At 58.8% G+C, this 27859-nt stretch overlaps 2 protein-coding genes across 10 annotated transcripts; both read right to left on the minus strand.

Moving 5' to 3' along the window:
* Positions 1 to 877: 877 nt before the first annotated feature.
* Positions 878 to 10268, minus strand: GMIP (GEM interacting protein). 7 transcript variants are annotated; one of them, XM_067733391.1, is made up of 21 exons: positions 10139 to 10268; positions 9081 to 9153; positions 8540 to 8615; positions 8371 to 8428; positions 7948 to 8073; positions 7792 to 7856; positions 7573 to 7680; positions 7048 to 7128; positions 6794 to 6964; positions 6567 to 6704; positions 5997 to 6208; positions 5687 to 5793; positions 5523 to 5612; positions 5127 to 5204; positions 4904 to 5058; positions 4494 to 4682; positions 4255 to 4392; positions 3956 to 4152; positions 3245 to 3632; positions 1820 to 1886; positions 878 to 1683 (listed from the first exon to the last, which is right to left on the minus strand). In XM_067733391.1, the coding sequence occupies exons 1-21, from the start codon at positions 10155 to 10157 to the stop codon at positions 1310 to 1312; spliced, it is 2910 nt and encodes a 969-aa protein (XP_067589492.1). In that variant the 5' UTR covers positions 10158 to 10268; the 3' UTR covers positions 878 to 1309. The 7 variants fall into 7 exon arrangements, with proteins under 7 accessions (XP_067589492.1, XP_067589493.1, XP_067589491.1 ...); XM_067733392.1 differs by having other exon boundaries at positions 6021 to 6208; positions 9081 to 9165; XM_067733390.1 differs by having other exon boundaries at positions 9081 to 9165.
* Positions 10269 to 11830: 1562 nt separating this feature from the next.
* Positions 11831 to 27801, minus strand: ATP13A1 (ATPase 13A1). Of its 3 annotated transcripts, XM_067733398.1 has the most exons (26): positions 27224 to 27801; positions 24845 to 24934; positions 24559 to 24749; positions 23031 to 23103; positions 22686 to 22841; positions 22512 to 22581; positions 22327 to 22433; positions 21690 to 21819; positions 21510 to 21565; positions 20807 to 20933; positions 20581 to 20718; positions 20381 to 20501; positions 19871 to 20028; positions 19383 to 19558; positions 19199 to 19309; positions 17971 to 18096; positions 17002 to 17110; positions 15281 to 15480; positions 15104 to 15200; positions 14258 to 14418; positions 14073 to 14187; positions 13789 to 13985; positions 12800 to 12942; positions 12484 to 12595; positions 12255 to 12398; positions 11831 to 12169 (listed from the first exon to the last, which is right to left on the minus strand). In XM_067733398.1, exons 1-26 carry the CDS (start codon positions 27623 to 27625, stop codon positions 12059 to 12061), a joined length of 3621 nt encoding a protein of 1206 aa, XP_067589499.1. In that variant the 5' UTR covers positions 27626 to 27801; the 3' UTR covers positions 11831 to 12058. The 3 variants fall into 3 exon arrangements, 2 of the variants coding, with proteins under 2 accessions (XP_067589499.1, XP_067589500.1); XR_010942410.1 differs by lacking the exon at positions 12484 to 12595; XM_067733399.1 differs by lacking the exons at positions 11831 to 12169; positions 12255 to 12398; positions 12484 to 12595; positions 12800 to 12942 and adding an exon at positions 13094 to 13604.
* Between the last annotated feature and the right edge of the window lie 58 nt (positions 27802 to 27859).

A 27859-nucleotide genomic window follows, 5' to 3' on the forward strand; every position in this document is an offset into this window, starting at 1 on the left:
GGCCAAGAGAGGACTGGAGGTGGGGTCCCGCCACCCCGCCCCCGCCGCAGCGCCCCGCCCCGCCCAGTCCCCGCCACCTGGAGGAGCCTCTCTTCCGCTGCCGCGGCGGGGACAGGGTCGCCCGGAACCGCAGCTCCCCTCTTTCCTCTCCGCCTCGCGTCTCCTCGGTCGCCCCTCTCCACTTCCGGCGCGGGACCCCCACCCCAAGTCCCCGCACACCTCACGCGCCCGCAGTTTTGGGCCTTCGCGGGGCTGAGTCACTCACTGCCCGAGATTTCCCGCCGTGACCTGGCGCCGCCCGGGCCCACCTCCGGGTGGTCTCAGGATCTGCGCCCCTGCCCCGGCCCCACCCCGCCCGCTCCCTCGTGTCCAATCCGTCGCCGAGTTCTAAGCCACGCCCTGATCCGACCCGGCTCCCACCGCCACGACCCCAGCCCCTCCTTGGCTTCGCCGGCTTAGAGCTACCGCGCGACGCAGCCTTCCTTGACCCGCAGACCTCTGGCCTCAGCTGACTCTGGCCGCACTCAGGTTTCTCGAAATCCAGCCCCCGGCAGCGCTGTTCCCTGCCCGGCCCACGCCTGTGGCGGCCCTGGACTCCCACGACCGAGAGCACACAGCCCCATTGTCTCGGTTATCTGCACTTAGTTATGTTTGTTTGATTGTGCAGGACCGGATCGCACGCTGAGCTCCGGGAGGGCCGGCCCGGTGTGACTCAGCCAGGTGCCCAGGCCCAGCCTCTACTGCATGTAGGTGCTCGGGGTGTTCTGAGATGAAAGAAAGGGGGCTTTGATTTCCCTGGTCGGTAAAATGGGGCAAAAAGATGCTGCCTCACCGACCTCCCCTGTCACCCTTCCCTGGCAAAGAAAGACACTCAAGGTTATAAAGGACACAGTTTATTCAGAGGCCACCAGACCTCAGGCAGGATGTTGAGTGTGGGTTGCCCACATCCTCCAATATGTGGTCACTTGGGATCAGCTAAGGAGGCAGACAGAGATGGGGGAGTGGCAACAACCAAAGTAGCAAAAAGCACCCCTATCCTAGGGGTCAGAGACTAGGGTGGACCTCAAGGACCCCATGATCTGTATTGACCCTGAGTGACCTCTGAACCTGAGTGGCCCTATCACTTGACATTGACCTGTGTCTAGTGGAGGGGGGGGATCCTGGTACATTGCTGCTGAAGGGTTTTAGTTCTCCCCTAGGCCATGTAGTCTTTCCCCATAGGAACTCTCCAGACACCCCAACATTGAACTCCTGGGATGTTGGGTCCATCTTCTCAGTCCTGGGCTTCTTGGTCAGAGTGCTGGGATAGTCAGAAATGGTCCTCAGCTTCCTCAGGCTGGGTGCCTGGGCAGCAGGTGGCCTTGGGCACAGACTCGTTGTGCAGCTTGGAGAGTAGCCGGGCCGTCTCCTGCGTGATCTCAAAATGCTTGGGCAGTGGGGTGCGGCGCAGAGGGCTGCCCTCACGGGAGGTGGCGGCAGGGCCGGGTCTTGGCCTCCGCAAGCTCCCTTGGGGCACTGATGTGACAGGGGTCTCCTCGCACAATTTGGAAGCCACCACGGCCAAGCAGGACAGCTGGTGGGTGACAGGCCGTACACCCCCCCGGGGATACTTCACTGGCTGGCGGCTGAAGTGGCCACGGGACTGTGTCCCCAGGGGTGAGTCCTCAGGGCCTTGGCTGGACACTGTGGGATAGAGTGGTCAATGCTGAGCACCCCTAAGTCCTCTGGATACACCCCTCCCCCATTGTCATCATTCAGCCAAGCTACCCCAAGGCAGGGGCAACCCCAGAACCCCTGGGCTACCCCACAACACACTCACCTTCCTCTCCCTCATTTTTGGTGTCTTTGGTTACTTCCTCTTCCTGGTCCCTCTGCAGAGTTGGAATCTGCAAGAAGAAACCCAAGAATGAGACCTCCAGCAATAAAATGCCAGTTCTTTGAGACTCGCAGACATGCAAAAGTTCCCTTGCAGTTCTGGTATCTGGGGAGAGATGATGCCCTTGAGAGTGTACTGCTTGTCCTCCTGTGAAGAGCAGTGTCATTAATCTCAACTGTGGGCTCTGTGAGGGCAGGAATGCCTTTGTTCAACAGAGGACCAGCCCGGAAAGTGACAGCCTTCTCTGCATTAGGAATGGGTGAACTACCGGTCTTCATCCTGCTCTACTTTCTGCAATTTCAGGCCTGCTTTTTAGCTTATCTGAATATCTTTTAGTTCATCCTTTTGCTAAATGCTAATAGCAGTTGGAATTCTTTCTCTGTGTCCGGAGCACTTTCTGAGGTATTCCAGTTCTCAGAGTCCCACACCTCACCAGCAGCAGCTTTCCCAGCTCTGGGGTGCTGCAGGGGAGATCCTAGCTCTCGGGAATGGTAAGTGTATCAGGATCTGAGGGTCAGAAAGCCTCCCCTAAGAGTCTCATCTGTAAATGGTTTTCATTAACAGTATTTACCTCTTAGGGCAATTACTATGCAAGCACCCCTGCATTGTAGGCGTGCAGTCTATGGAGGCTTGCACAGCCCTCTTTGGCCTCACTTCCTTCCACCTTCCCCTCACTCATTCATTACAGCATGGGGCTCTGCCCTGAATACACCAGGCATGGTCCCACCTCAGGGCCTTTGTACTGGCTGTTCCCTTTGCCTGGAACACCCTTCCCCTGATCTCCACCTGGCTTACTCCCCCCTCACATCCTTCCAGTCTTTGCTCAAACCCATCTTCTCCATGAGACCCACTCACAACATCCTATTTACTGCTACAAACTGCCCACCACCTCTCACCTTGGTGCCCTTGATGTCCCCTACTTTACCCTACCCTTTCTTTTTTCTATAGTATTCATCACCTTGTAACATCTTGTATAACTGACTTTGTATCATATTTCTTGTTTATTGTTGGTTTCTTTCCCACTAGAAGGTAGGCAACCAAGAGGATGGAGTCTTTGAATATTTTGCTAACTGATGCCTAGAACAATGCCTAGAGCAACGCTTGGCACATAGTAGGTGTTCAATAAATATTCTGTTGAAGGAATGAATGGTACTCATGTTAGTATCTCTGCAAGGCTCTACCCTGTTGTTACTCCATCCTTTCCCACCACTCCTTTCCTTTCAGAATGAGTGCAGGGTAAATAAGGAAAGGAGAAAGGGAATGAAATAGACAAATTTCAAGGGAAAGGAAGGAAGGAAGACAGGAGAGAGAGAGGATTAAATGGAGAGAAGGCTCTCCCCATGTCTGTGGGCCCAGCAGATTCCTTACCTCTGTGGGCGTGGTCTCGGGATGCTTCTCCAGGGCACTAAGGGGCATGGTGTCTGGGTTGGGGTCCGAGGCTAGGGATATGGGCAGGGCATCCAGGGCAGGTTGTGAGTATGGTGGCTGGGGGCTGGTTGGGAGGGTCGTAGGGGGTGGGCTGGGGTCTCGGGGCAGGGGCTCAGTGGCCAGGAAGAGGTCATCAACCCCGAAGATCTGCTCATAGTGTACAATGAGGAACTCGATGAGCTGGGCCTGGTGCACGGAGTCTAGCAGGCAGGTGACGGGGCCGGCGCTGGCTACCCCTGGACCGTCCGGCAGCCTCAACAGTGTCGGCCCAAACACAATGCCCAGGTTGTTGGCAGACATCTTGTTCTCCTCATACTGTGCAGCCACCCTGGGGACAGTGTGAGGAGAAGGGTCAGGGCACAGAGGGTATGGTTATTGGTCATCGGGTAGGATCTGCAAGCCAGGCTAGTGGCAGCTTGCCCAAGTCATGGGTAAGTGGTCCCAGTCATTGTGTACGACCAGCAGCCACATGCCTGGCAATGGGGGTCAGGGGTCAGCATACAAAGTCAGGAGTCATGTATTAAGTTTCAGAGCTCAGAAAACACATTCAAAGGTCAGAGGTCAGGGTCAGTGGTCACATGTCCAAGGAAGGAGTCCTGGATCCGTGCCTCAGGTCAGAAGTCATGTGTCAAGGTCAAGGACAGTGCACACCTGAATAGATGGGCCACCAGGTGCCGCAGGGTGTTGTAGTTAGAGTCAGGCAGCTGCACCAAGAGGTTCTTCAGCGAGCGGATAACCTCAGGGCTGGGGCTGGGGGTCCCAGGGTCGTGCCCAGGGTCTGCATGCAGGGTCTTAGCCAGAGAGATGAAGGCGTCGTAGAGGTGGAAGGGGACCACGGGGTCAGTGAGCTGGGGGTGGAATGGCAGGGGGGACATGGGTGTGGGTGGGCTACAGAGGGTCCTCAGTCTGAGCCCACCCGGCCTCTGACTCCTGAGCTGCTGAGCACCCACCTCCTGGAGGAATCGCTTGAGAACACTCGAGACATCGTGAGGCGAGTTCCCTGACAGGTCAACCAATGCTCGGCCGTTCTCAAAAGCCTGGCACAGCCGTTCCACGCGGACCCGGGACCCGCTGACCCTATAAATGCCCTGAAGGGCAGGGGTGGGAAGTTGGACAGCTGGCTTGCAATCTGGCCATTGAGAGGGCTGGGTCACTCACTCTTGGGGGTGGTCAAGGGTCAAGGTGGCACCTGCACACTCAGGGCGCGCTGTTCTATCTCGGTGGTGCACCTGGTGATCACAAGGGGCACCTCCTCCGGGAAGTCCCTGGGCAGTTGCAGGAAGTTGACCCCAAAGAGGGGGGTCCGGGCTGGGAGCCGCTTATGTCCGCAAAGGATCAGTAGAGTCTCCAGGCAGCGCTTGTGGCAGGTCAGAAAGCACTGAGGGAAAGGTCACAGGGTCAGGGAGGTCATCGGGGGTCAGTGGGGGAAGAGAAGGTCACAGGGATCCTCAGGGAGCAGGGGGCTCATAGGAGATCATCAGATCAGGGCAGGTCCCAGGGGTGGGAAGGTCTTAGGGATCTCAGGTCAGAGAGATGCCTGGGGTCAGAGAGGTCACTGGGGTTCAGCAGAGGTCATTAGGTCATCGGCCCAGGCCACACCTCCTCGCACTCGGTTCCGCTGACCATGAAAGCCTCGCACTCTCGGCACTTGGCTGGGCCCCGCAGCCGCCGCAGCCGGTGGGTCTGGGCCGCGTTGGACAGTGTCCACTTCTTGAACGGGGTGCCTGGCCCGTTCTCCAGCCCATCTCCCAGGTCTGCAGGGAGACAGGGTCAGGAGTGCCTAGTCCACCCCCACCCCACCCCTACCTGCTTCCAGCCTCACCAGGGTCTCGCTCCTCCAAGTCATCTGAAGATTCGGTGCCTGTGGACGAGACCTTCACCAGCCGCCTCGTGCCAGAGCCTGGAGTCAGAGGGTTACAGAGGTTGGGGGTCACAGAGGTCATGGGGAGGCTCCAAGGCTAAGGAAACATTCCTGGTTTTTGGCCTTCCAAAACCACCCACAGATGCCCTTGGGGAAAGGGTCAGAGGTCAGGAGGGGGTGGGTCAGACAGGTCAGGAGTTAGGGGTTGAAGAACCTGGGGGGTGGTTCAGAAGTTGGATCAAGAGAATGGGTCAGAGGTTGAGAAAATAGGTCAGGGTTGCAGGGTAGGTCAGAGGTCAAAGAATGGGTTTGAGACTGAGGGTCAGAGCCTGGCCAGGGGCTGGAGGATGGTCCCACCTGGGCTGGAAGTGGGAGAGTCCTGGGACCGAGGCTCGCTGCCACCACCCATGCTGTCCACATCACTGGCCAGAGTGGGGCCCAGAGTTCCTAGGAGGGGACAGGTCAGTTAGGTGTGGCCTCCTGCCCCAGCACCACTCCTGCCTGCCCTTCACGGCACTCACCCTGCCAGCCTGTGCCAGTGTCCTCCCAAGGGCCTGGCTCAGCTGCACTCTCATCCAGCGGTGGAGGTGGGGCTCCAGAGAGCTTCTTTCTTGTGTCCAGAGGGGAACTGAAAGGAGAGGTTTGAGGGCTCTGATAACCAGGAAACTTGCCTGGGATGACATCACCCTGGCATCCCGTTTAGGCCCCAACTCCAAGTACTTGGGTCTGCAAGCCCTTATGGCCATGAGCATCATGGCCCCCAGTGCAGTAGCCCCAAATTCCCAACTCTCCCATGACTGGGACAACCCCACCCACCTGCTTGGCTCCTACCTGACCCCGCTCCTGGGGACCCACCCGTGCGTGAACTCCTGGAAAGAGAAGGCTGGTGGCAGGGGCGGTGGGGCGTCGGGCCGCAGCGCCCTCACGAACTCCTGGTATCGCTGGCCTGGCTCAAAGGGCGCACAGCACTCGGCCAGGGCGGCGAAGGCGCGGGGGCCGCGTTCTGCCTGAGCCCCTCGCAGCCCGAACAATCCCAGGGTCACCTGTGGGGCGGAGGCCTCAGGTGAGAGAGGGGCTGGGCCTGGGAGCCTGGGGCATGGCCTGACCCTGAGAGATACCAGCTCGGTCCAGGTTTGGGGGCGGGGCCGGGCAGTGGGAGGTGGCTTAGGGACAGGAGCCCGCAGCTGGGGTTGGGGGTGTGGTCAGAACCAGGGTGGGTCATCTTGGGGGTAGGACCCCCTGGGAGGGGGCCGAGGGGGAAGTGCAGTCAGGGTCTGGGGGGCGGAACTGACTGTCCAGCAAGAGGGAGCGGGTCCTGGTGCTCTGGAGGTGGTTTAGGGGCAGGAGGCGCCTAGCCAGGGCGAATGAGTGTGGTGGGCAGCCGTCAGGTTAGGGTCTCACCCGCCTCAGCACTTCGTCCCCCTGCAGCACCAGTTTGCGCACGTGTGATACGATCCGCTGCTTGGCGGCCTCCAGGTCCTGCTGCCGCGCATTGGCCTCGCGGACGCAGGCCTGGTACAGCGCCTCGGCCTCCAGCGCCTGGAGAGAAAAAGGCAGGGAGCGTGTGTGGGACAGATCGTGGGACCGGGGGTGCCGAAGCACAGGGGGGCACGGGGCCGAGTCCCCACCTTGGTCTGGGCCTCCTCTCGCGAGCGCCGCCGCCGCTCCTGCTGCTTGTTGGGTCCCGGCTGGGCCTGGGGGGCCGGGTCTTCGGGGGACGCCTGGGAGCGCACCCGCAGGTCCTCGCTGCGCTGCACATACTGGAGCTGGGCCCGCCGCAGTGCCTGCACCGCCTCATTCTGTGGGTGGAGGAGGGATGCAGTCACTGCTTCTCCATCTCCTTCCCCAGTCCGCTTCCCCAGCCCCCCACCCTAGACCTTACCATCCGCTTCTGCTCTTTCATCCACTGCTCTTTAAACTCCTTCCGCCACTTCTCAATCTCAGTCCGTTTGGCAGCCAGGGGCTGGGAAGGATGGGGAATGGGGATGCTGCCTCAGGGCTACTCGATCATTGCATTCACTGGGGCCACATGTCTTTCATCCTTTGGACCCTTTTCTGGGTCTGCACTCTCTCTCCTGGGTCTTCTCACCCAGAAGACCTCTGCCCTCCCCTAGCCCAGTGTCTCCAGAAAATCTCAGTGGTCACCTCCATCCTTTGTGCCTAGACCCAAAGATGCCAAGGCTCTCTTCCTGGGCACACTTGGCACCTCGTCCCGTGGCCCGCAGAAGAACAAAAGCACGGTTTCGCAATAGCACAGGAAGCCTGGTTCGAATCTCTGCTGGGTAACCTTGGGCAAGTTCCTCAGCATCCCCGGGTCTCAGCTTCCTCATCAGCAAATGGTGCTGATGGTAACAGTGCCTTCCTCCAGGGGGTTGTGGAGGGAATAATGCATGAAGGACCCCCTCACCTGGTAGTAGTCTCTTTTCTGCTGGGCCACTGTCTCCATGGCCAGGGCTCCCAGGCTGAGGTCGTGCTCCAGAAACAGGGTGTAGATGTACTGCAGTGGCATGTGGCTCTGAGGGTGGGGAGAGGCCGTCTGGTGTTGGAGGATGCTGAGGATCTAGGGGTATCTGGCTGGGGTTCTGGAGAGACTGGGCTCTGGGGGGGGTGGTGAGCTCATGGCTACCTGCTGGTGGATGGACACCTTTCCCGCCTCAGCAATCTTCATGATGTTTTTGGCAAACTCCAGCTCTGGGGGCAGACAGCAGGGGTGTGAGTCAGGCAGGGTGTGAGCACTGCAGGGTCTGGGCAGGGCCTGGGACCCGGTAGAAGGGGCCCTCACCATGGCTGGCTCTCTTCTCAGTCCAGGCCAGCAGCTCCTTGGCGTAGCGGCTCCAGGTCTTAGCATACTCCAGGGCTGCATCCACACCCCCCTTGGTCCGAATGAGCCGCAAGTCCAGTTCCTCCCCTGGGGCAGACGGTTGGAACTCTGACCTCTGAACCCTCCCGTGGAAGCCTTCCCTGAGCCCTCAAACCAGACCAGTGGACCCTGTTCTACACCCTATGGCTTCCCCAAACACCCCCTTGTTCTCATTTGTCCAGGTTGTTTTACACTGATTCTCCACTCAGACTGGGGGCTCCCTGAGTACAGGGGTTCAGATCTGTTGTGTGCACTGCCGTGTCCCTGGTGCATGGAATAGGCAGTTGATGATGGAAGGACTCCTTTCTGCCCCCCCCACCTCGCTTGGCTTCAAAGCCCCCCTACCTGTAAGGGGTGCAGGATCCTCTGGGGAGGGACCACTCCAACGGTTGGTTTCACTCGTCTGAGGGGGAGGGAGACAGCATTCAGGAACAAGCAGGGCAGGAGCTCCACCTTCCTCAGACCTCCTCCTCCGAGGTCCCCTCCTCCCTGTCCCCTTGGTCCCATCCCTCACCAAAGTGGCTGTGGGGGTCTTGTCAGGTTCTGGGTCTCCTGAAAGCACAGGGTCTCCAGCCAGCATCTCAAGGGTCCTGGGAGGTAAGGGTGTCAGGAGGTGTCAGACCCTCCACCCAGTCTGTCCCACCTAGGGGTGCTGGGGGCCCCAAGGCAGTTTGGGGATGGTCCTAGATATCACCTCTGTGACGTCTATTGTATCTAGGAGTCCTGAGGGATGGGGCTTTAGAGGGGAAAGTAGGTGAGCTTTTTTTTATGGGACTTGAGATAGAATTTGAAGGATCCCAGGTAACTTTGGGGTTCAGAGTGGGATTATAAAGCTCTCAAGTGTTTTAAGGGGTCACAAGGGTCACAAGAAGGATACGTGGGGGCCCTAGGATCACTTTGGGGATTTCAGGTGGATTTGGGGGGTTGAATTTTGGGATATTCAGGTGTTTTGAGGATCCAGAAGTTGCAGGTTCCTAATGGGGTTTCAGGAACCTAAATGGTTAGGGATTTGGGGGATCCTGGTGGAATTTGGGGTTACTCAGGCACAGACTCACACGTTCCCAAGTGAGATCTCGAGGTTGTCCAGGCTCCGGAAGATATCACTGTATCTCTTCCTGCTCTCAGGAGCTGAGGGTAGCCCTTGGGGAGGGGAGTATCACACATGGGCCAATGGAAGCCTCCCTCCACCCACAGCACTTTGGCAGGTTGTTTGGAGGGTCGGGGTGGGGCGGGGGCGGGGGGGGGGGGAGAGAGAGGGAGAGAGGGAAAGGGAAGAGAGAGAGAGTTCTGTTCCCATGGGGAGTATAGGATGGCGTGGGTGTCTGAGCTGGGATGGAGGGAGTGTGGGCTTGGGTGGGGCCCGACTTGGGACAGGCAGATGGACTCAGGCACAACCCAACACAGAGACAGCTGCTTAGAGGAGCAGAGACACCCACACATGCATTGGCCCAGAAGCAAAGCGACAAAACAGACATCCTAGATACAGCCACACTGTCTCCCGGGACAGAGCCGGCTTGACAATGGAACCACATGGACCTCAGCCCAGACAGATGGAAATACACGTGGGACAGAACGGCACATGGCCTGCCACAGAAACACACACAGCCAGCCTGAAACCACAAGAGGCATAAAGACCAAATGACAATCAATATGCAAAGCAGAGACACAAAGACAGGCGGAAACGAAGTCGGACCTTGCCACATTTCTGTCGCAGGCACCACTTCTAGGGAGCCCAGATCAGCATGTCCCCCTCCCCGGGCAATGGAGTAGCCGGGTGGGGATCCTGCCGCGTTGCCCTCTCCATCAGCCGTCGTGACACCCTGCCCCCATCACAAATATCAGAAGCAGAAGCGGCCACTTCCCCTTCCTGGGCCCCCTCCCCCAGGCATCCGGGGTGAAGACTCCAAAGGGGGAGGGGGGATCAGGGACTGGTTTCCTGGGTCCTCCTCAGCTTGGGGGTTCCCACAGTGGAGCATGCCCGTGTCCTCCCCATTCAGGAACTCCTCTCCCGGCTCTCTGGACGGAGAGGGATAGGCGGGGCCCCTCATTGATTTAGGAAGTAGGATACTGTCGGGGGAGGCCCCTCTCTGATCCCGTATCCCGGGCTGCCTACCCGGCTCTGTTGAGTCCATGGTCCGGCCCTAGGATCGCTCGGCTGGGACGGGGATTGGGATGGAATCGCGCGCCGGCGCCAGCGGGGCCCAGCCCCGATTTCCTGCTGCGGCCGCCGCTGCCCGGGTTCCTCGTCGCCCCGCCTCGCGGAGGCCCCGCCCCCAACCACGCCTCTGCTGGTCGGCCGCACCCTCTCGGCAGGGGAGCGCGGACCACGCCCCCTGCCTGAGCGGCTGGATATGCGGCTGAGCCAGGACCTCCTGAGTGACCTGCCGAAATGACTCCATCCCAGCCAGGGTTCCCCTCCCCATATCTTTGCGGGGTCCCCAAACCCCAGCACACTCCCCTTGCAGTGAGTCCACAGAGTCTGCCTGGCCTGAGGAGCCTGTCCCAAACCTTTTACGTTCTACGACCCAATGACGCCCCTGCCCAGGGGTCTCTTGGACCTCTGAACTCATCCCAACCTGGCTGGGGCAATGGGAGCCCCCTGGTTGGAGGTGTGATGTCCCGCCTGATTCCAGTTGAAACTGAAGTCCCCTAACAACGCTGGGGCTGGAGATACAACTGGGGGACACCCAGTAATGCTCAGTGCTGGATCAGGTTCTTGAAGACCCAGTTACAGCAGAGCCGGAGCGCCCTTAGCACTTCTCTCAGTCATGGAGGACACAGAGACCCTCGCCCTGAGCCCCGGCAAGAAACATCCCCAGTAAATCACAAGTCAAGAGTGCTCCCCTTCGTGTTGCCTCAAATTGTCTCAAGGGTTCCATGTGACCCCAGCAGCCCCTCTGCTGGATGGGGCCTGGCACCCGCGCCCCTCCAGAAACCTTGGCCAGTGTTCGGGGCCCACCTGATGCTCACAGCTGGTCCCAACCCCTTTCCCACTTTGGCTCCCAGGGCCTCTCTTGGGCTGTGGGCCACACTCCTCCTGATGGGAAGCCAGTCAGGGGTGGGCTGCTGAGGATGACCAAGCGGCAAGGGCAGGAAAGGGTAGAGAGCTCCTCACTGAGCATCGGTGGGGAGGGGGAAGTCGTCCAGAAGCCCGGGCCTGGGTTCCCTGGCCTGAGGTCATCACATGCAGCTTGCCAAAGTTATAAAAATGCACCCACACCCCACACTCTGTAATTTCTGACAGGAAATAGTTTTTTCTAGTTTTTGGCTGTCAAGAAGGCAAGAAATCTCTGACTGTGGCTCTTAGCTTTCATGCCTATCTATTGCACAGTTCCTGAGCTGTAGTGAGCGAGCACCTTTTGAGAGGAAGGACAGTAACAGTATGAGAGCCAGGCTGCAGGTCAGACCCTGGCTATGACCTGTGTGGTGCAGAATCCCGAGTGTGACCCGAGTCAGTATTCGTAATGATTGGGATTGAACTTCCTCATATCTGACACTATGAGAGGAGGCATGCTGGTATTTTGCATATTATTGAAACGGGAAGAATGGCATCGATCTCAAAACTCCCTTCAGTGCCTGAGGTGTCAAAATGTGAAGCTGCGAGACCACAGAAACATGGGGGCACTTGCAAAACTAGGAAATATGCAGAGCTCTCTGGGTTCCGAGCTTGGCCTGTCCCAGTGCTGAATGTGTTGCAGAGGGAGGTTAGAACCTCACACAGTCCATGAGGAGGGTGCCAGGACCTTCCTTGGGGACCACCCAGCCCCCAGCGACCCCTTCTGCGGTGCAGAGACAGAGGCAAGGCTTCTTCAAATCACTGATGCTGCTTTATTTACCAAAGACACTGGCCCAGGGCTGGTTCCGCCAGCCAGGCCTCAGACAGCCGTAGGGGGTGGGGTGGGGGTGTCCCAGCTCAGTCTTGGTGGGCAAGGCCAGGTCAGCCTCACCGTGGGGGCAGTGTTCCCTCCTGGGGCCCTCGCGGGGCTCCTGCCCAGCAGCAGCAGAGTGGGCAGTAGGTGCCAGCACTGCCATCTCAGGAAGGCACTTTCAACTTTGGGGTCCCCAGGAAGAACTGCAGGACGCGGTCGACCAGGAGTGCCAAGCAGAAGTCCAGGAGTAGGACCTGGGCGATGACCAGCTTGAACTGTGGGACAGGGAGTGCTGGTGAGTCAGGTGCCTGCAGACAGGTCCAGGCCAAGTCCTGGGACCGCGTCTACAGGGCCCCTCACCTCCACAGGGATGTCCACGAGTCCAAACTGGCTGTTGAACTCAGGTGAGGAACCAAGGAGCAGGCCCACGATGGCCAGGAGTGACACGGCTAGGCTCCACACCAGAGGCCGGTTCTCAGGCAGGCTCTCCATGAAGGGTGGGCCCTGTGGGGATAGGCAGATGGGCAGCTGTGTGTCGTGGCAGCCCAGAGGGTGGGCAGGGTGTGCTCGGGCAGGGGCTGGGCCTCACCTTGTAGTTAATGGCGAAGGTGGCCATCTGCATGGCCATGGCCATGATGTACACTGTGCTGTTGACTAGGCTTGGCTCAAATTCTTTGTACAGGTCCACAAATTGCTCCTGCCTTCAGGGACACATGGGGGTCAGGGCCCCTTCATGATTCCTGCTGCTCCCCGCAGAACCAGGACTCTGCCTGGTGGACTCTGCTGGCCTGGCCCTGGTCACCCCAGGCCAACGTCTGCATGTTTCTCCTGCCACCCCCCCAACCGGAGGGATGCTGCCTCCTCTGGGAGCACCCTGTCCACCCCCAGGCTGGGAGTGCACTCACTTCTCAGGGCTCCGGGCCTGGGCCTCGCTGTACAGGTAGACGAGACTCATGAAGTGCACGCAGAACTGGAGCATGACAGTGAGGATGGTGTACAAGTTGAAGATGTTGGGCAGGGGCCGCTCTCGGGAGAGGGTCTTGAGGGGCTGCAGGGGCAGAGTGGGGGTCAGGGCCCAGGCTCGCCCTGGGGTCACCCACCTACCCTGCTTCCTGGCAGGCCTGTGCAGAAAGCAGTCACCAAATTCTGCGGTTTACAGGTCAGCACTAGTCCCCAGAGCCCTGTCCACCCCCCATCCCCTCAGTCCAGATGCCACCCCCGCCTTGCTCAATGCCCAGCCATAGGGGTCTTAAGATCCACCCTGCCCCCGCTCTAGAATAAACTTAAAGCCCTCCCTGTTGCTCATGGGGCATGTATGATCAACCCAGACCACCTCCCACCCCCTCTGGCCACCAGGGCCTCTCGCATCAGCCCATGACCATCTGCGGCCTTTGTGCCTAGTTCCTCGCTGGTTCTCTTGTTCTTTATGCGTTGGCCTCAATGTCAGCATTACACAGACCTCCCTGACCGACCCTGAGGCCATTCCCCACAGCCTGTGTGACCTACTTGGTGTTTTTCTCAGCACTGCATACGGAGTGCTCTTGATAATCGTTTTCCCATCTGTCTCAATGGTGTGGCCCACCTGAGACCCCAGCCTGTGGACAGTGCTGGGCCTGAGCAGTGGCACTCTGAAGAGCCTCAGTGGGCACCCGCCCTGCCCCGTGATCCCCATCTGTAACTTGGGGATGAGAGTTCCCATCCCAAGGGCTGCTGTGAGGATAAAACAGACATGTGGTGGCACCTTTAACAGCCTGCCCTGGCTGGCCCAAGCGTCACCAGCCATCAATCCGAGAAGCCTCCCGGCACCTCTGGGGCAAGAACCATGGCTTAGAGAAGCAGAGGGCACCCTTGGGCTGGGATGGGAGCCCCTGCTTTGCTCAGGGTCCTGGCCCACCTTGGAGCGGGAGATGAAGAGGAAACAGCCAGCCAGGAGCAGCCCCTGCAGTGTGGCCTGGAAGTCACTGAACTTGACACCCTCCAAGTATAGGACACTCTGGCTGTAGGCCAGGATGAGGGCATTGAGCGCCAAGATCTTGAACATCTGCAGTGTGGTCACCAGCGTGCAGCGGCCCTGCTTGATCACGTGGCAAACTGCGGGGGAAGGCAGGCGTGGGCGTGGGTGCCAGGCAGGATGGGCCTAGGGATGGGGTAGGGGAGGATCACGGCAGCAGGACTCACTGCACTGGATGGAAGAGAGTTTGGAGGTGAAGGGCGCAGCGATGCTGGCATCCCCCAGCTTCACGATGGGCATGCTCTCGTCCTCGAGGTCCCGAAGCACCTGACTCAGGCGGTCCTATGAGGCAGGTAGCAACGGGTGAGACCTGACAACAAGGGGGTGCTGGTGCCCCGCTTCTGAGACTTACCCGCTGGGAGGCCAGCTGCTCCTCAGAGGGTGGGAGCCCCGACCTCTGCTTGGCTGCCCTGGAGGTGGCCCTAACTCCACTGTTGCTCAGGACGGGGCTGTCCCGGGGCCGTCGCCGCCGCTCGATGATCCGCTCAGGGGCATTGGCCAGGAGGGCCACACCTGGTGGGAGTGTGTGTCAGAAGCCAGAGGGACAGAGCACGGAGTGTCTGTTCAACACAGCTAATCCCGGGGCCAAACCTCCCCATTTTACCTGACCACTCACCCCAAGAGCGCCTCAAGAGAGCATCTATCTTACTTTCTACAAACTACTTAAGGACAACAAAAAAACAATACCCAAATAAAGTATATAACGCTATGTAGGTCAAAACTAACTGATTTCCAAAGAAGTTTATTGCCAAGAATCATAACGAGGTAAATGATGTGTCATAAACATCGCAGTTGATAAACCAAATGAATATTTGAAAAGCACTGAAACTAGGTTAAATTGGTCTTTAAACATCAACTTGACATCTATGTTCTGTTGACACAGATCCGAGGCTATAAACTCTCCCTGGCCTCTGGCCTTGGCCCTTGGAGCCCATACAGTGCCCGGGGGCCTGAGAAAACCAAGTCATGTCTGCCCCATGGAGCTGCCCTGGACCCTCACCAGAGGTTCCTGGTGGTCTCCGCCACACTTTTCCTCAGACACTTGTATCTCTTCCTGGCCTTGGAGCCCTTCAGATCCCCAATCCCACCAGTCCCTGCCCCGTCCCTTCACTACTGCTTCCTCACAGAACTTGCTCAGTGGCGTGTCCCTGATGGTAAGCTGGTGTTGGCAGAACAGCCCCCAACCCCAGGGGCTCACCCACATCAGCGTGCTTCAGGGCACCCACGTCGTTGGTGCCATCCCCACACATGAGGGTCACGTAGCCCAGCTCCTTCAGGCTGGTGATGACAAACTCCTGTTTGGGGAGAGACGGACCAAGTGAGGGCTGCGTGCCCTCCCCAGGGCCCCGCCTGCCCTCCGCCACCCTGTACCCACCTTCTGTTTGGGGGCCACTCGGGCGAACACTTGCACGTGTGGGATGAGGCGAAGCAGCAGCTGGGGGTCCTCGGCCTGCAGGTGGGCCAGGCCATCGCCCGTGAGGCACAGTGCGTGATCCAGGGCCAGTGCCTTCGGGGAGCCCTGGGCCAGGGGCAGCACGATGCTGCCGTCGATGGAATGCCACTCACACGGTCGACCTGCAGGGCCAGTGCCAGGGTCAGGGATGGGGCTCAGCTGCTCAGGTGGACCCTCTCACTTGGACCCCACGTATGCCGTCCTAGCCTCTCCTCTCTGGAGCACCTTCTTGGCCCCCACCCCAGGTCCATACCAACCTGTACCCCAGACACTAGGCACCCCACAGAGACTGTGCACAGAAACCTCCGATACAAAGGATCTGAAAACCCAGGGCCTAAGCTACTGGCCTGAGATCATGTGATGGGCCAGATTCAAACCCAGGCAGCCTGACCTCATACGCGCCCCCCCCTCCCCATAACCCTGGGGGCCTGCCTGAAACTCTGCTCTCCCAGGGCCAGGGCACCCCGAATCACTTCCTCAGGCCAGACACTGCTTGCTATCCACTTCCCCTTTCTAGCTGGTTGGTCTAGGTGTGGGTGCTGAGCACCGAGGACAGCTGAGGGCAGCCCACCAGCCTTCTCAGCACTGGACGGCTGGCCCTGAGCTGTCAGAGCTTGAAAGGAAAATAAGCTCCTCCTGGCTCCTGTTGCGGCTGTTCTGTTAGAGCAGCTTCACTTGCTCCTCAACAGTCTTGGCAGCCACCTCTGGGCCACCTGCCTACGATCCCCAGGCTCTGGAAGAGCCCAGTGCCTGGGACTGGGACAGAGACCTGGGCTCAACAGCACAGACGGAGAGAAGGGCTGGGAGGTTCTGGAAGCCCTCTTGGCCGGGCCATACCAGCACCCTCCTCTGGCCTGCAGCCCAGTGACATCACTGGTGCATGTTGCTCCCAAGCCAGGCCCTGCACCGGGTGCTGTCCTACGGCATCTGACAGACTCCACGCCACCAGCCAGAGGTGCTGGGGCTGGATTCGTCCCTTGATTTTTCTGATTCACAGGCACCACTTGCACCCAATTTGGTTACTCAGGAGAGGCCAGAGACCATGAGTTCTGGAACCAGGACATCTGAGTTCAAATCCTTAGTCACAGTGTTTCCCAATGATCCAGGTGGATGGATTCACTTCTCTGTCTCCTTGTCTACAGAGCAGGGGCCCCAACAGCTGACCTGGTTGGCTTCCTCCTATGTGGTGTGGGAATGGCAAGCCCTCCCATGTGGGGCAAAGAGTCTGACGAATGCAAACCAAGCCCTCGGCCCCAGGTTCTGGCCACACCACACACGAGCACCAGCAGTCCCGGTGCTCGAGGGGAGCACTCGCCACGCACAGGCAGCCAGCCAGGCCCAAGGTGGGTGGGAGGCTATGAAACGTGGGCTGGTGTGACAACAACCAACCGCCTTAAGATTGGAAGGTGTTGCTGGCCCCAGAGCCGGTGACCGCCTGCACGCTGCCGCACAGGTCGGGTGGAGCTCCCCGGCCAGACAGCCCAAACGTGCGCACAGGGCAGGGCTGTGATCCGCAGGTCTGTGTCACGGGTACTGGATGACGCTGGGCGTGCTCACTCAGGCCTGGCACAGAGGTGAGCCACCGGGCGGGAGCTGTTCTTGGACTCAAGGTCCCCCCAGCCCACGACCACATGGGGCCTCACCTTTCTCCGTGGGAGGCTGCAGGATCAGCGTGTGAGCCTTTTCAATGAAGTGCAGCTCCTGAGCCACGTGGCAGGCAGTGAGCGGGTTGTCACCTGTGATCATGACCACCTGGGGAGAGGGCGGAGGCTCAGTGGAGCAGGGCTCAGGGCATCAGAACTCCAGCCTGGAGACCTGGGGGCCAAGTCCCTTCTGAGGACAGCCATAGAGGAAGCGCTCGGCCCCCTAATGGGGACTGGGCTTCCAAGAGCCTCAACCTGCCTCAGCTAGTGGAGTTTTCTGCGAATGATACGTGTATGTGTGTCTTTCTGAGAACACCCATAGCCTTTATTGGCAACACAAACTAAGAGCCAGCCCTTGGTGTGGACCCTCTTGGCTTGGTAGATGCTCCAGGCAAGAGACTGGGGGTGGTATGACACAAGCTCTAGCCTTCTGGCTTAGAGCCTGGTGACGGCAAGATGGGCCTTGACTGCTGAGGCCAGGTGAGGACTAATCACGTCACTACCCTCTGACACTGCCAGGCTCGCCTCCCACACCCTAAACTGAGTCCTGAACTAGAATACACAAACCACCAAGACTGACAGAGAAAAGCCACTGGGACACACACAGCCTGTCTGGGTGTTGTCTCCACATCCTCCAACCCAGCCTCAGCTTTTTCCTAAGATGGGGCGGAGTGGGGGGAATAGCCCTCACCTCCCAGTGATGCTGGGGGCCTGAGAAAGTGATGTGAGAAAGATGGGCACAGACTGAGTCCCAGAGCACCCTCAGGCATGAGGGATAGCACGAGTGTCCAAGCCATGGTGGAGCTCAACCAAACGCCATGGAACCTTTGCTTCCAAGACCCAGATACCCACCGCTGAATGCCCCACTGAGGATGGAACTGTCCTCTACTGTCATGTCTCCCTCTCTGTAAGGAGTAGCCAAGACTGCCCACCCATGGGGCCTGGTGGGGAGGGGTCCAGTGGCTGTACCCGATGGGAGGCGTTCTGGATCTCGCGGATCACGGCCTTGGAGTCAGCCTTGAGTGGGCAGGAGACCACAATGAAGCCGACGAACTTCAGGTTGCACTCCAGGGCCTCCCGCTTGAGCTCCCGGGCCTGTGGATGGACACAGCAGTGCTCTCATGACTTGTCTCTCCCCCTCCCCCATTTCCCAAGCTCTGACAACACGCTGGGTGGGGAGAGGTCAGAGAAGGCCCCATCCTTGCAGGAGGGACACTGGAGGGTCAGAAGGTGAGAGGTGTGGGGAGGGTGAGAGGCGCCCTGGTGGTAGAGGGGCTCAGCAGTGGCTGGGTGGCCCTGGCCCCGCAATGGTGCCTCTACCCGCTACCATGGACAACAGCGTGACACAAAGTCCCTGTATTTCATCTTCTAGGACAGGAAAGTTGGGACTCTCCTTTGATAACCACCGAGCAAGAGCTCACGCTCTATCTCGTATCAGAAACTAAAAGATCTCTGCCCTCACGGAGCTTGCCTTCTACTGGAGAAGACATGTAATAAAGAAAGTCACAGAAATCAGAGCACTGAGTACCACAAGAGAGATGAAGCCAGGGGAATGGGGCAGAGAGGGTCGTGGGGTGGCACAGAGCCGGGTGGCTCTGAAAGGTCTGTAACTAGGCTCAGGAACGGGCCTTGAACGAGGCTCTGAACAGAGGTGTGACCTGGTGTACATTCTGGAAGGACCTCATGGCCACTGGGTGCAAGCAGATGAAAGCCACTTGGATGAGGGCCAAGGTGGAAGCTGGTAAAGGAGCAGCATTGGTACTGGAGGTGGGAGGAGAGCCTACAGCCAATGGGATGTGGGGGGTGACCGAGGGCTGGGGATACCTCAAGACCATGCAGTGACCAGGTGGTTGGGCAAGGCAGGGGTGGAGCTGGGCTGGAGATAGGGAACCCAAGGTGCCCCAGGGTGTTCCCCAAGGGGGTGTGAGAGAACCCGTGGATGTGAGGATAGGAGGTGAGACCTGGGTGTGCTCTCTAGGGAGCAGCCCTGGGTTCTGGGGTGGGATGGGGTCCGTGGGGAATGGGGCATGCAGGGGAGGAGAAGGAAGTGAGGACTGAGTGCCACCTGGGGCCTCCAAAGGTAGAGACCAGGCAGGAGGAAGATGAAATTGTGCCCATTTCACAGGGGAAATGGGTCACAGGGGACAGAAGGTGATGTGGACAAGGGGCCGGTAGGTGGGGGGGCTTGGGCCCTTACCTGCTGGTGAGTGAGGTGCCCCAGCTCCTTATACCCCAGCGCCAGGACACGGGCTCCTTCCCGGGAAATCTCCGTGTGGATGTGGTGGTAGTCAGGTGGGCACTGGGCGAACTGCAGGGAACGCAGGGGGATGTCACCAACCGCCCCGCACCCCCCTCCCCATCCTGGGCCAGGCCTGGCTCACCATGGAGTGCAGGGTTTCAGGGGCCCCCTTCACAGCCGCGATGTAGCAGAGATCGGTGGAGCCAAGCTTCTCGTAGGAGGCGAGCACGGACATTCGCTTTAGGGCACTGGCAAAATGAAAGCGCTGGTGAATTTTCAGCCCCTGAGTTTTAATACTTCGGGGGAATACTTTCTCATCTGGAAACAAATAAGTACGAGTCCTGAGGGCCTTCGCTCCAAAGAGGCAGCCAAGCCCCCACCTGCCCCCTCCGTGCCCTTCCTCCCTCCATCCCCTTCCTCCCCCCACCTCCAGACCCGGGGCCTGCAGGAACTCCTGGCTCTGGGAGGGGTCCGAGCTGGGAGATCTGGGTATGGAGGACCCTGCCCCAGGTCAGAAGTGAGCCTGTGCCCACGCACCTGCCTGAGTTGAACACACAGGTGCCTGAGAGGCACACCCCGCCTGCCCGGGGACGTAAGAGCTGCGGTATGGCCGAGGCTCCAGCCCCTCACCTTTGGTCAGTGTCCAGTCTACGGCCGTCAGCATGGCTTTCTCAAGCGGGTCACCCACAAGGGTGCCGTCATCCAGCTGCATGAGGGAATGGCATGAGGCCAGAGCCCGGTGTGTTTCTATGGGGATGTTGGACACAGGGGTCACCTCCTTCCCATCTCTGCAAGGAGGAAGAATAGCTGGTTACCAGGGTGGAGGTGACTGGGTAGAGGGACCCCCTGGGAATTGCTGGTCACAGTGGGGGGCCGCAGGGTATTGTCTTGGTCCCTGCGACACCTGCACGCGTCTCATGAATGCCCCCAGAGGTCACGTGGCTGCCTGGAGCCCAAGCTGAGCCCCCTGCCACTGTCGCTCACACTGAAGAATGCTTGGGGGCCCCCTAGAATGGACCTCTGTGGTAGGGCCTGTGACAGGCCCTCACTTCGAAGGCTTGGGCTGGGCAGCTGTCTGTCCCTTGAGTTCCCAGAACGCCCCCGGCTCGGCGCCTCACGATCCAGACTCCCCACACTCACCGGAGCCCGGCCACACCGCGCACCACCAGGCTGTCGCTGGTCAAGGTCCCTGTCTTGTCAAAGCAGCACACCTCCACCTTGCCGGCGAAGGGGATCCGGAAGGGCTCCGTGCAGTACATGTCTGGGTGGTGGGAGCCAGTGTCAGGGGTGCTGCCGGGCCCCAGCCCACTCGGCACCTTGTCCCTGCCCCAGAGACTCACAGAGCTTGGCCAGAGCAATGAGGGAAGTGTTGACGGCCAGAGACAGCTCAATGGGCAGCTCGGGGGGCACGACAGAAGTGAGGATCAGCGTGCATTCCAGAAATAGCTTGTAGCGGTTCCGGCTGGGGTCCTTGGTACCTGCGAAGACAGGGCCTGACAGCCTGGGGGCCACGGGCACGGGGTCCAGCAGATGGGGGAGGCGGAGGGGAGTGGTCACGGTGCTTACCTTCGATCCATACGTAGGCGGCTGCCGCAATGGCAAAGACCAGGAGGAAGAGGATGAAGATGAAGGTCTCCAGGTTGTTCGCTGTCACCCTCTTGACCCCAAAGAGGATCGTGCGCAGCAGCTTGCCCTAGAGGGACGGAGGGACAGAGATCTTCCCTGGGAGGGTGGCGGCCTTTCCTGCCTAAAAACACCAGGGCCAGGTTCTCTCTGCTGCTGGGGAGTGCCTGCCTGGGCTGACTGAGCGCCACAGCTGACAACACAGCTGTTCCAGGAACTGCACAGCTATGTGGGTGGCTGCAACTCAGCCAACAGCTACAGAGTTACGGAGACCAGTGACTGAAGACTCAGGGTCAGGGAAGGAAGTGGCTGAGATTGGGGCGGAGGGATGAATTTTCTGGAAGGAGATCTGACCATCGTCTCTACCAAGGAATCCTCACGCCACTTCAGTGAAAAGTTTATGGCCCAGACTGTGATTCCCAAGTGTGCGGGACCAAAATCAGTCTACTGTCTGTGAGGCAGAACCCCAGCCGGGGAAAGCAGGCCTAGTCTGGGGCTTGTCTCAGCACTCTGGCCCCCAGCCCAGTACCTGGTATCAGAGTGAGCCTATGGGGTGGATGTTCTGGGGTCTGAAAGAGTTGCCATCTCAGCTGTCCACCATACGCCCCAGGGACCACCCTCCTCAGAACTGGGCAAGGTGCCACACCTGGGATGTGTTGAATCCGGTCCTCAGGACGTAGGCCACACACCCACTGTCCACCGCTGGGGAGAAAAAGGACCAGCGTCATTCATGTCTGCTCATCCCGACTCTCTCAGAGCCAAGCAGACTTTGAGGGTTTGGGGGTGGCAGGGCTAGGACACCCCCAGACACCCCTGAGGCACCTACACTTCAGGCCTGTGGTGGCTTTCTGGGGAGGGATGTGCTGCACCACCTTGGTGCCCCCGAAGATGACGTGGAGCCGGGAGTCGGCCTGGAGGTCCAGTACTCGGTTGGGGCTGAGGTCTTCGATGGGTTCCTGGGGACGACAGGAAAGTCAATGGCTAGTCCTACCTTGGCCTCCTTCTCCATCCCCAGGCTGGAGAGCCGGACCCTGGGGCTGGGAGGAACCTGCCTGACCCTCACAGGGCTCCCCATCCAAGCCGGTGCACCTCACAGGGGCGGGGGCTCCACCCTGTCTTTCCACCTTTGTGTGCAGCATAGACTCCCTGTAACCCTGTACAGGGAGTAACCCCGGATTCACAGCTTCCCGGTTTCTGTCATCCCACCTCAGCCTGAGATCCCAGGGTGCCTGACACCCCACCGATGCTCCTGGCCTCTCATCTCCTTCCCTTTCCTCATCACCACCTGGCTCCCCTTAGTCCAGGGCACTGACCTGCCAGGAAACCCAGGGTCTCCATCCAGATGCTATGCCTCCTCCAGTCTCCTGGCCCAGCCACCAGCCCTTCCCTGGCCTGTGTCCTCCTCAATGGATGGGACAGTGACGCGCCCGAGGACCCCCCTCCCTCCACTCCTGACCCAGCACCTTCATCTGGGGCACCGACTCCCCAGTGAGCATGGCCTCGTCCACGATGCAGCGGCCCCGCAACAGCAGCACGTCGCATGGCACCAGGTTCTCCTGTGGGGAGCGGCCTGCAGGGCAGGGGCAGGAGGGTTGGACAGAGCCTGAGGCCTGGGCTCCCACCGGGAAGGAGCAGAACTGGGCCTCACCGATTGAGACGATGTCCCCAGGAACAATCTCATTACTGGCAACGGGCCTCCACTTTCGGCTCCGGTAGACCTGGGAGGGGGTGGGGTTCCGTCAGCTCTGGGGATGTGCCCATGCCTCGCCCACCCCAAGACCACAGGGACCCTCCTACCCACCCGTCACGCTACTGGCCATACCTGGATCATGTGGGGCTTGTTGCCCATCTTCCGGATCTCTGACATGTTCCGCATCTGCTGCTGCACCAGGGAGGCCTCGAAGGCCACCAGCATGGAGAGTGTGAAGACACTGTAGTACCAGTACTCGTCCAGACACCAGAGTCCCACGCAGAACACCTATGGGACACGGGCCTGTCTGTTCCTGGGAACGCAGGGAGAATGCCTCCGGAGGACTGGATGGCACACGAGGGCCGTTGTGCCCACAGGCTCTGACCACGAGGACAGGGAGAGGTTTTCACGTTTGGAGGCGGACTGTGAAAGCCCGAAGGAACAGGGTGGGGAGAAGGACCAGAGCTGCTGCTTTACCTGGAACACAAAGAAGGGCGCGGTGGCTCTCTCCTTGAACAGCTCTGAGAAGTCAGGCACCACCATCTCGGCCCTGAAAGAGACCAGATGCCACGCCCTGTTCCTGGTGGGAAGCCCCGGGGGCCCCACCCCTGAACACCTCCACTTCCGGGCATGGACGGGCTCCCTGGGCAACTAGGGGCAATGGTGAGCTTCCAGACATTGGGATGCTCAACTACGGCTCTCCTTGACCATGTGGCACTGAAGCAGGTGCGCTGACTGCCCCCAGCCCTCTGCTCTGCAGAGCCCAGATGAAGCTTCTGAATCAGCACTGAGCTCTTCAGGCAGCCGCCCCCCTGAGCGGGGCTGGTGCAAGACGAGAACCTATCATCTGGGTGGGTGACAAGGCAGGGGGAGAGGAATGGCTGACCGTGGGACGGGAGCCCTGAAGCTGCACAGAGGAGGCCCGGCAGCTAGGTGCTGTGGAGTCCCCTGGGGCCTGAAATACAGTGCCTGAGCCCCACCCCACTATGGAGAGGGGGCGCCTGAGCTGGGATGTTCCAAAGACTCCCTAAATAAAAGCCCTGGAATTTGAGAAGCAGGGCCAAAAAGTGTGCTCTACAGCACTCTGTGTGGTGGCCCTGTCTGGCCATGGGACCAGCCAGGTCCTTTATGGCTGTCCTTGTTTTGCCCTGCAGAATTGGAGTGATATCCAGGACATGGGATTTGAGAAAAAGAAACTGCACAGTGGCTGCATTGCAATCAAAACTGAGCCCCACCCTGGACTGTGTAGGGTACCTTTGCGTAAGCAAGGACGGTGTGAAAGTGGACATCCCAGGCTGCCACCATGGTTGACCTGGCTTGGGTAGGGGAGGATCAGTAAATGTTTCCTATAAACCTTCCTACTAGATCGCTGGTTGCAGTAACGTATTTGTAATTTTTTGAAAAGCAACTATGTCAAGAAATAATTTCCTAGAGATTCTGAGCGTTTTTGAGTCAAGAACAATTATCACCATGGCCAGGATGGGGGCTCTGAAGCCCAGCTCTGACCCCTCCCAGCTCCCGTCAACACTGGTGGTTTTGGTGAAGGTTAAAGGAGAAAGTGCTGACAGAGCATCTGCATTCCATCTGGTACAAACAAGAGCTATCCTGCTCACCACCATCTTTTTTTATCACCACTCATAAAGTACTGGGATATGTATAAGAAAAATGACAACAATATACATTTATTAAAAAAATTTAAAATAAAGAAGAGAACACAAGTTACAAACACAAGACAAGGATGAACAGTCCTGGGCCAGGCTCCAAGCTGTGGAGGGGTTCCTATCAGCAGGCAAGTCTGAGGGAGACTAGACTAGAACACGTTTCTCAGAGGGTGCGCGCCACGTCCACCTGGGACGTTTTGTTGAAAAGGTGGATTCCTCCAAACCACAGGGCATATACAAGTGGGGAAGGAGCCACTAGCTGGGATAGAGACCCGGGCTGGTAACCACAGGCAGAGGCCCAGTCCTGTCTCAGCAGGGGCGATGCTTGGGACGCTGGGACTCACCTGTTGCTCCCAAACTTCTTCTCGGCTGCACGGATCTCCGAGTCCTCCTGGAACCCTCTGTTGCTCTGGTAGAATGAGAACAGGTTTCCCACAGGAAAGGCCACAGGGAGGAAACGCTTCTTCTCCAGAGCATCGTAGGAATACTTGATCTTCTGGAATTCAAAGGACAGCACCTCCTGGCCATCTTCGCCCTGTGGGAGGTGTGTCTGTGGCAGAGGCCCCTGATCTGGGAATGTCAGGGCCTGGGGATCCCATCCAAACCCATGCTGGAGCAGGTGGTCCCTACCTCATCACGGTGCAGGGCTACGAGCTCAGTGGAGCCGTTGTTGGGAGTCGGCACCACCTTCACGAAGGTTGCTTTGCTGGGGTCGAACTCCTGTGAGAGGCAAAGTGCTGCCGCTGAGCCCTTCTCAAGCCCCAGCTCCGCGGCTTCCACTGGGGAGGTCACAGGTGCCGCAGCTCTGTGGACATGCTCTGGAACATGCCACTGGGCTGTGGGTGCTGACTGGCCACTCCCCAGTCTGTCACTGGGACAAGGGACAGCACTTCACTGGGCCTCTGGTCCCGCCCATATTATAAAGCCAGGGTCATGAACAGCGCTCAGCGCACAGAGCTCTGCTGACGAAGGTGAACTCAAACAGGAAGAATGCTGCCCGGCGTGAGGTACCCTCTCAGTCCACGTGAGCCAAGGCCTGTTACAGCCCACCTGCCCCGCTGCTCCCCCTCCGCCCCCCGTCCCCCTTACTATTCTCGCTGTGTCCTCGAGTGACAAGGGATGATGAGGCTCATCCTTGCCTCAGCTAAGGGCACGTGCTGTTTTCTCTGCCTGGAATGCGTGGTCACACAGCTGGCTTCAGGCCTGCGCTCAAATGTCACCTTCTCAGGATGCTGCCCCTGGATACTCCATCCAAAGATCCCTCACAAAATCCTTATCCTGGTTTTCTCTCTTTAGCATCGACTGCTGAGTTCTATCTCCCCCACTAACACCATGAAAACAATGTGTTTTGTCTGTTTTGTTCTTTCTGCAGCACCTAAGACACGGAGGCACTGAATGGAACTGCACTGGCACTCCCTGAATCCTGTGAGCTGCATCCATCCCACGTCTGCTCCACCAGAACCTGTGTTGCCATGTTTTTTGGGTTTTTTTTGGGGGGGGGTGTTGGGGGACATGGCAGTGACCCTGAGAAACAAGGCCCTGCCTCTCCAGAAGTTCACAGGCCCCAAAGCAGGCAAAAATAACAACAAAAGACAAAACTATGAACTCAGGAAACGCTGTAGAAAAGTGCAAAGCACTACATGCGGCCAGCCACACGCCGGGTGCTTTGCAGAGTTCATCTGTTTCTTCTTACAACGGCACCCTGAGGTAGGTGTTACAGTTCTCACTTTACACAAGGGGAAGCTGAAACCCAGAGAGAAGAAGCACCCCTGTCTGAGATCTCTGATGCAAACCCAGATCTGCCTGTCCTAACCCCACAGCTGCTTAGTTCTTCTTTCTTCTCCATCCCTGGAGAGAAAGTTAATAGTCACACTTTTCAGCTGCAGGCCAATAGGCAGCTGGAAGTTTGGGGGTGTTACCCCCCAACTTCCCTCCATTCTTTTGTCCCTCACTGGGGTCCTTCATTGTACTGACTTGAAGCCACCAACCCCAGAAGTTTGAGAAGTTTGAGTCTCTCCCCTGGGATAAGAGAGATTTCACTTTCTCAAAAGAGAAAGAGAATTCAGTCCACACTTAGAGTCAAAGAGGAGTGAGGGAGGGTGGTGATGTGGTTTCTCTTTCTCTTTCTGCAGCCCTGGGTGCTGTTCCTTTTTTCTCTTCTTTTAACAAACCTGTGTGGGATCAGAGGGGAGGCTGACCTCAGTGCCCATGGCTCCATAACCTGCTGGTGTCATCTGAGGCCAGCCCAGAGGGCAGTGGCATAGTCACTGATATCAACTGCTAACCCAGGGCAGCTCTCATTCATCCAGATCTCACGACTAAGGACCACATGCACTACCTCGCTGTTGTATTCTGAGGGCATCATTACCATCACCTCGTCATTACCTCTTTACCATCACCCTTGCAGACAGACATAAAGAGACTCCGAGCAGCTAAGTCACTTGCTCACAAACACCCACTGCTCCTCTTAAACACTGCAATTAACTGCATTTCAAGCTCATTTTGGTCGTCATGGGGTGGACATGGGTGGCTCTGAGCACTGGCCATCAGGACTGATGCTCAGTTCTCAAAGCAAGCTCCACAGACAGGGAAACCCATCCCACAGGTCTAACCTCACACTACGAACAACAAGGTAGGAGACAGACAACAAAGAAGGTAGGACCGTTTCCAGGAGAAACAACCGAGTACTCGCTAGTATGGGAGCTAGTAAATGGTGACATACGCCGGTCCCTGCGCTAAGCTTTTTACAGTTATTACCTTATCGAATCTAAATGACGACACCAGAGGGGAATTCCAAAGAAGGGAAGTAACCTACGCCAGGGTTACACAGCCAAGTCAGAAGCGGGGCCAGAATTTAGCTAGCGCAAAAGGGTGGAGGGCGCCTCTAGGGACCCGGCTCCAGCAGATGCGGAGGCCCCGGCTGGGATGGGGACGGACATAAACTCAGTAACTGGGATCCGCGGTGAGGCCGGACCATGCCGAGGGTCGGTCTCGGGTGCGCACACTTACCGGGGTGCAGGTGAGCGCGCAGTGCGCGTGCACGGACCAATGCCCCGAGAGGACGGTGAGCGCGTGCGCGAGGCAGATGGTGGCGAGCACAAGCAGCGCGGCCTCGGGGATCTGCGTCCAGCTGCTGCCCCAGCCCCAGCAGCCGGCAGCCGCGGCACCCAGCCAGGCTGGGTAGAGCAGCCCCACGAACGGCAGCACCGTGAGGCGCCGCAGCAGCGCCAGCCGCCGGTACGGCCACACGGCCGCTACCAGCTCGTCGCCGCTCTCTATGAGCGCCGTCCCGGCGGCAAGGAGTGTGCGCGGCAGCGGCCTGGGCTTGGGCTGCCCGGCGGGCTGGGCCCCGCAAGGCCGAGCCCCGCAAGGAACCGCATTGCCCACCGCCGCCGCCGCCGCTGCCGCCATCTTTCCCAGCGCCGCTCTCGCTTCAGGGCAGAGGCTACGGCTCACTTCCGATGTTGTACTTCCGGTAAACCTTGGGCGCCGCCATGGCAGCCAGGAGTGAGAAAAGCCAGGGCAATGTAGGGGTCTGGGTCCGGAAGTGGCTACTCAGGGCACCGCCATGATAGGCTGTGGCCGGAAGGAGAGTCGGGGCGTCGCCATGACACAGAGGCCTTGAAAGGGCTAAGGCAGCCTGCT

Source organism: Pseudorca crassidens, chromosome 3 (assembly GCF_039906515.1).
Source record: "Pseudorca crassidens isolate mPseCra1 chromosome 3, mPseCra1.hap1, whole genome shotgun sequence".
NCBI classification, from domain to species: Eukaryota; Metazoa; Chordata; class Mammalia; order Artiodactyla; family Delphinidae; genus Pseudorca; species Pseudorca crassidens.